The 7,755-nt window shown below is 39.9% G+C and overlaps 1 protein-coding gene across 1 annotated transcript; it reads left to right on the top strand.

The window, feature by feature from the left end:
* The first annotated feature begins 1,009 nt into the window (after positions 1-1,009).
* LOC108900661 (trace amine-associated receptor 13c-like) lies at positions 1,010-2,248 on the top strand. Its single transcript, XM_018701829.1, has 2 exons — positions 1,010-1,185; positions 1,438-2,248. The coding sequence occupies exons 1-2, from the start codon at positions 1,010-1,012 to the stop codon at positions 2,246-2,248; spliced, it is 987 nt and encodes a 328-aa protein (XP_018557345.1).
* Positions 2,249-7,755: the final 5,507 nt, after the last annotated feature.

Raw genomic sequence — 7,755 nt, 5'->3', positions numbered from 1 at the left:
GATCTCAAGGCACAGTCACCAGTTAACCTGCATGTCTCTGGACTGTGGGAGGAAGCTGGAGACCCAGAGAGAACCCACACAGGCACAGGGAGAACATGCAGACTCTACACAGAAAAGGCCCAGGCTCAAACCTGGAACCTTCTTGTTGTGAGGTGACAGATGTAACCACTGCACCACCATGCACAATCTTATTTTAGACTTCCTGACCCTGACATTTTTGAAGAAATTTGATGTGAAGTGAAATCCACTTACTGCATTGGCTGGTAGATTTGGTTGAGTAAAGCAAAATAAAGCTTGTATTTACAGTGTTTTCATTTAAATTTGATGGAGCATTTTTTTCAGTGCAGCTGCTAAACATTCCACTATGTTCACCAGCAACTATCTCTCTTTAATTGTCTGTTGTTTGTTTCTGGGCAAGTAGTGTTAGCTTATCATAATATCACTGAAAACATCTGCCTGCTGCTGAAAGGAGTTTGATGAGAGACTGAACTGAAACAGTAAAGTTGTGGCCTGTAAGAACTAAACGATGAGCTGAGAGAGGATAGACCGAACTGAGGGGAACAGCTAAGTCAGGTCATATTTCTCTGTTGTCACTAGCAGTGACATCTTTTTACACTTTCTTGATCATTTGACTCATTGTTTATACAAACATTGAGGTGGTGTACTTGACTAGCAAAGTGCAATTTCAAGTATAAGTCAAACTGCACTTTGAGCATCTTAGTCATTCTAAAGGTCTTATAAACAGAATCTTTAAGACTCTGTTTTTTACTTCATCAGTACAGTTCATGCATCAGCAAAAACAAACCAAAAGCACCCTGTTACACCAGAGAGAAAAGATGTGTCAGAGAGTCATAGAGTGAGGGAGGAGGATGATCAGTGTCCAACAGAGAGTGTGAAAGACAGACAGGAGGGAGGAGGGGGAATGGGGAGAGAGATAAATAAGATGTATGACAGAGAAATTTGCTCAGAAGGCTGTGGCTGTGCAGCCTCTCCTCTCCTCCTCTCTCTAATGATGGAGACTGTGGAGGGAGCTGAACTCTGCTTTCCACAACTCCTCAACACCTCCTGCAAGAAGCACACACAGCCTCACTCTGAGGCAATGCTCACTTACATTCTGCTGTCGTCCATCTCTCTGCTCACTGCGGCTCTCAACCTGCTGGTCCTCATCTCCATCTCCCACTTCAGGCAGAGATAAATGTCCTAGCATTGTTAATATATTGTTGTACTGAGATTCAGAGACATAAGTGTCCTCTGATCATTGCATCCTGCTGTTGACTTGATTTTTGTTCATAAGCAGCACTTACAACAGCCACATTTTCTATTTAGATGCACTGTATTTTCAGCTGGCCTTGCTGCTTTTATAGAACAACTGCCTCTATTGGTGACAATGTTGTTGGTGTTTGTAATATTTACAGTGATGATATTCTCTCACTCCAGGCAGCTCCACACCCCCACCAACCTCCTCCTGCTCTCGCTGGCTGTATCAGACTTCCTCGTGGGCCTCCTTGTGATGCCATTTCAAATTCTCTTAACAGAACCCTGCTGGCTTCTGGGTGACCTGGTGTGCTCTTTGTGTTATATTTTACCCTTTATCACTGTCTGTGCCTCAGTGGTAAACATGGTGCTCATATCAGTCGACCGCTATGTGGCTATCTGTGACCCCCTGCACTACTCCACCAGAGTCACTCCCAGGAGAATTCAAGTCTGTGTTCTTCTGTGTTGGGTTTACTCTATTTTCTACAGCTTTCTGCTTTTACATGATAACCTGATACAACCAGGTATGTATAGGTCCTGCTATGGAGAATGTGTGATTCACATTATAGGAACTGTTGACCTTGTGTTAAACTTTATCATTCCCATTTCTGCCATCATCATTCTGTATGTGAGAGTGTTTGTGGTGGCTGTGTCTCAGGCTCGTGCCATGCGCTCCCACACTGCAGCTGTCACACTGAAGCTCTCAGGGACTGCAACTGCAAAGAAATCAGAGGTGAAAGCAGCCAGGACTCTAGGTGTCATTGTTAGTGTGTTTCTCATGTGTTACTGTCCATATTACGGCGTCTCTCTCTCTGGCCATAACCTCACAATTGGTTCTGCAACTGAGGTCTTTATGATTTTCCTGGTATATTTTAACTCCTGTCTAAACCCTGTGATATATGCCTTTCTCTATCCCTGGTTTCGAAAATCTGTTAAGCTCATTGTTACACTGAAGATACTGCAGCCTCACTCCTGTGAGGTCAGTGTACTGTAGAGAGAACTGTGTGTGACTGACATGAGGCACAGGAAATGTTTTTCTGGACTTTTGCTGAACTAACACAGTAATATCATATCTTCTATCTGTTAATGTTGTAAACATACACTGCATGTCTTCATATTTGTACTTTCTTGTAGAAGTTGAGGGACAGACTGTACTCCAGTTAGTGATATGTAATATTTGCAGAGGAGTCTCTCTGTGTATGCCACTGAAAGATTTTGAATGTGCACAGAATAATCTGTGGTTTTCTTATTATCAACTCTGTCAGAAGCATCACACTGAAAAGACACACTTCTTTTAGTTCTGTTTATTTTAAATATATTTCACAATATTCATGTTTCAATTAAGTCTAACTTAGAATTTGCTCTATATTTGTGTCATATTCCCCTTTTGTTTTTTGTTACCAGCAGAGATGATCAGTCAGCTTTTTCACATGATCACATTATTATGGTTTATGTTGAAAATTATGTAGAGCACCTCATGAAGTTAAATAAAGCTCATAAAATGATAAGATCTGATATTAATGTCCCTTATTTGATTGTCCAAAAAAAAAGAAAATATATTATATTATATTATATTATATTATATTATATTATATTATATTATATTATATTATATTATATTCAGCAGTCTTGTGGCACTACATACATACAACATATAAATACATACAACACATACATGCTGTAATTATGCCATTTCTTTTGGACAGAATGAAAAATGTTTTTTCACTTTATTGATAGGATGATATAAGAGAAGTAGTAAACAGAAATGGTCTGTAGAGGTCAGAGTAAACAAAGCACACACACAGACCACTGAAGCAGAGAACTAATATTAAGGCAGATCATAACAGCCACACATGTATCATTTTGTCCACAATAATGGACTGTAAGTAAGGAACTGGCAAACAACCTCAGACACTACCCTAATGATAACAAGATAGTCATAAATAAAGTATGATGTGGTGGAGAAATGTGACAACACAGAGTTAGAAATCACAGTCATCACAGTGGTAACTGAGGTTCACAGTGTTAGCAGGATGATGGGATATATTGTTCTGTGAGGTCCAAAAACAGCCTCACTTCTGACATTTAAAACATCAACGTGAGCTGGAAGGAACTTTGGATGCTCTATGGATGTTATTACAAAGTTATCAAGGCTATTAAATACATTTATATAATCACTGAGCACACCCTACTAATACTGTTGTCTCTGACCTTATCTGTACTCACTCATTTTAACCATTGATGCAGTCCATCACACAACTGTGGTCATTAAACTGTGTTCATGTTGATTTTGTCAGACAACATTGTCAAATGACATGATTTGCAATTGTAGGACTGATCAGATATGTGCAAGGGTAAGGCCTTCTTTTGCTCTCTCAACAGCCTGTTCTTTGATGAGTGTCTGTATTTACTTGATCATGCTCCAGACTCAATGGTCCCATTGTAAGTGCCACTCCTCACTGTCTGCAATCAGGACCAGATTAACCTGCCATGGTGTAACAGAGCAGTCATCTATGTATCCAAAACCTGTTTTGGCTTATTCACTGTACAGCCCCACTGAAAAGAAAAACATACATCAGAGTGAGCCACACTGCTGCACTGGATGACATACTTATGAAAAATACAGCCGTTGTTACAAAACAGCTCCGCAGGCTAATAATGGCCTGTGGGGTTACTGCAGGGCAAGTGGGAGTGGCAGGGCCTGAAATGACAGTTGGTGAAAATGTACAACTGTGATCCTCTTAAACAAGAACAAAACAGACACCTCTAGTGAAGGCAAGTTAACTCCAGGATAAACAAATGTTAATCTGTGTGAAGAATCACAGAATGTGCTTTGTCCTGAACAGACTTTCACCTCATAAGCAGTGAAACAAGAAAGAAATCCTACAGAGCATCACAGACATTACTCTGTGTAATGTCACTCTTTGATTACATGTAATAAAAATGTTGACAATACTCTGTCAACTTCTTATTGTAGTGTATCCTACCAACCAGTATCCTCTGTGCATCAAAGCCACACATGAACACACATTCATTCATTCTGACACTGTCCTGCTGCTGGACATAATCACCAGAGAGCTAAATGTAGATTATTATTATTATTATTATTATTATTATTATTATTATTATTATTATTGTTATTATTATTATTATTATTAACAGTCCACTGTTAAAAATGTATTGTTTTACTGAGCCTTGTTAATGTGTGAATGCTGTGGTGTACTCAGAGGACCAGAACAAAGTTCATCAATTCATCTCCACATAGAGATCAGTGTTTGTTTCACTTTGGAACAGTCCCACAACACACACACACACACACACACACACACACACACACACACACACACACACACGTATTCCCCAGGCTCAGACAGTTTTCACACCTGTTTGCATTAGAGTCAGAGCTCAGCCTCTGATGTATCACTACAATCACAGGTGCTAAAAAAACAAACTCAAACTTGATGCAACCTCCTCACATCAACACATGATGCAATCGTTCATCAACCTAAACAGGCCTGTCATTTTCCAGCTAAACTCCTTGTCCACAGAACTCATCATTAAGAAGATTACAACATGCTCCTCAGACCATCAAATGAAGCCACTCATGATTCAAATTCAAATAGGGGGGCAGCACGGTGGTACAGTGGTTAGATCTGTCACCTCACAGCAAGAAGGTTCTGGGTTTGAGCCCAGGTATTTTCTGTGTGGAGTCTGCATGTTCTCCCTGTGCCTGCATGGGTTCTCTGCGGGTACTCTGGTCCAAAGTCCAGTTCCAAAGACATGTAGGTTAACTGGTGACTCTAAATTGCCAGTCGGTGTGAATGTGAGTGTGAATGGTTGTTGTCTATATGTGTTGGCTCTGTGATGGACTGGTGATCTGTACAGGCTGTGCCCTGCCTCTGATCCAGTGTCAGCTGGGATAGGCCCAGCCTCCTCATGACCCTTAACAGATAAGTGGCATAGATAATGGATGGATGGATGAATGGATGATTCAGATGGACTCAAGGGGCTGTAGGCCAGAAAGTTCACAGGTTCCTAGTCCAGATTTGACCCACATAATTAGAGTGGATTTTTCTCTGGACCTGGTCCAATGTAGTCTGTTAAACCAGCAGTGAACTCTCCCTTCTTGCATTATCACACATAAAATAATGGTCTCATAAATGAGAAAGTGGGTTTCAGGCAGCATTAAAGTTTGACCTAAAAACACACTTTCACATCAGTTAGAGCTGCTGTGAAATAGAACATAATTTTAGCATCGTCAAATGTTAAGTCTCTAAAGTCAAACCTGACATAAAGACTTGTCTATATGTCTAGATAAAACTGAAGCACCTATTCTAGGAAGGCAGTCCCCTTTCAGCAGCTCAGGCGGTCCCAGAAGAAAGACCAGGTATCAACAAAACCACATCCCTGCTCACTGCAGTGATGAGTCAGTCAGTGGTTCAGGGACCAGTGGTTCCCCTCTTATGCAGCTCTTCCATAAAAACCCTGAAACCATTAAAACAGAATGCTGATTTGTCTGTTTCAGTTTTCTTTTTCCCCCCATTGGACCACATCATCCACATGTTCTGTGCTGCAGTATTAGCATGCAGCGTGGTGACTAATGACGTGCTGATGATCTTGGTGTTGATCTGATTCTTCATCAGTGGATTTTATAAGGTGACTTTATAGATTTATACATGATAATAATGAAGGTTTGAAAGTTCAATAAGGAAGCTCTTTTTCCAACGTCTGAAGTTTGCAAAGACACATTTGGTTAAGACAGAGTAATTCTGGAAACAAGTGCAGTGGACAGATTTAAACATGCTGTGTGTGCATACAACTGTACTTCCCATCAGTGGAGTCTAATGAGTCTCAAACCTCAATAAATATTGTTGTTGTGCCTGAAACTTCCAAGTGATCTCTCTGTACTCAAATGATATTTAGTCAAATGTTTTTAAAATATGAAATATGATCAGTTATTAGTCAGTCTGATGTAAAAACTTTGAAATGATCAGTGTGTGACATTTCTGATCTACTGGCAGAAATGAAACATAATATACATACATATGTTTTTATTAGTGTGTAATCACCAAAAACTAATAATCGTTGTGTTTTCATTTGCTTAGAATGAGCCAGTCATATCTACACAGGGAACAGGTCCTCTTCCCAGAAAAGACAAACTTTTTACTGTTTACGTTTTTACGTTGACGCTGCAGCTTGTATACAGAGGACTAAGAAGGGAAGAGGAAGACAGGAGACAGAGTACATGTCAACTATTACCTATAGTTTTACAGAGTAACAACTAAATACAGTATCTAAATATAGCTGTATAAATGACTAGCTGATGTAGTAGTTGACACCATGTAGTCACCTGGCAGCCACTGTAGTCTCTGACATGCTTTGAAAGATCTAGTTCCCTAGTCCCCTACAATCCCACTAGGACTCTGAACTCCCAGAATGCTGGTTTACTGGTGGTTCCCAGAGTTTCCAGCAGTAGAATGGGAGGCAGAGCCTTCAGTTATCAGGCTCCTCTACTGTGGAACCTTCTCCCAGTTTTGGTCCGGGAGGCAGACACCCTCTGTACCTTTAAGAGTCGGCTTAAAACTTTCCTCTTTGATAAAGCTTATAGTTAGGGTTGGCTCAGGCTTGAACCATCCCTTAGTTATGCTGCTATAGGCTGGACTGCATTACTATTATTACCACCACTGTATTATTGATACTACTTTACATATTTACATGGAATGTGCATTATGCTTACATTCTCCTGTTCCTATTCTCTTCCCCCATTGAAAACTGAATTGAATTGAATTGGTTGCAATTTGTATTCTCACCACTAGATGTCACTAAATCCTACACACTGCTCATTTAAGATCTAGTGATGATGAGATGTGATGAGATTCAGTCACTTGTGAGAAAAACTATATTTTATTTGATTTCAGTTACTTATACTTTTCTTGTACCCAGCAGTGTTCAAACTCACTGTCTGCACTGACTGTAATGATTCTAAATACAGTATTTATATCCTGCTAACCATATGGAGAGTAACTGGAACCTCCACCAGGCACTTCCTCTGTTGGAATCACATCTGCTGACTTGACTTTGGGTTCAGTCCAGTCCAGCTGTGTTATATCCACACTTGAATTTGCAAAACATCTTAAACCTGACAGTAATGATGGTCTGTCTGATTCTGTTGTTGCTGAAGCATATTTATATATTTATTATGATCTATGTGGTGTGTGTCTGGTCTATGACTGTAAATATGTGTAAATGGAATGTTAAGGACAGTTTACTCTTTGGAATCAGTGTCGGCTAAGTTGTCACCTCCCACCTCCTTCATCATTTCTGCTGTTCACCTTCATATACAAAAAATCCAAATGCACTCAGAATACATAAACATTACTGCAGAATGACCTCTCTCAAACACAAGCTTCTGATGGATTTAAACAGTAGATGTTATTTTGTTATAGTAATTTCTAAAAAGTAAAGATTGAGAAGAGATACAACTGTGTTGTAGTTGAAAGA

The sequence above is a fragment of the Lates calcarifer genome, unplaced genomic scaffold (assembly GCF_001640805.2).
Source record: "Lates calcarifer isolate ASB-BC8 unplaced genomic scaffold, TLL_Latcal_v3 _unitig_4566_quiver_1891, whole genome shotgun sequence".
NCBI classification, from domain to species: Eukaryota; Metazoa; Chordata; class Actinopteri; family Centropomidae; genus Lates; species Lates calcarifer.
The sequence above is the reverse complement of the archived record's forward strand: the minus strand, read 5'-3'. Positions and strand labels throughout refer to the sequence as shown.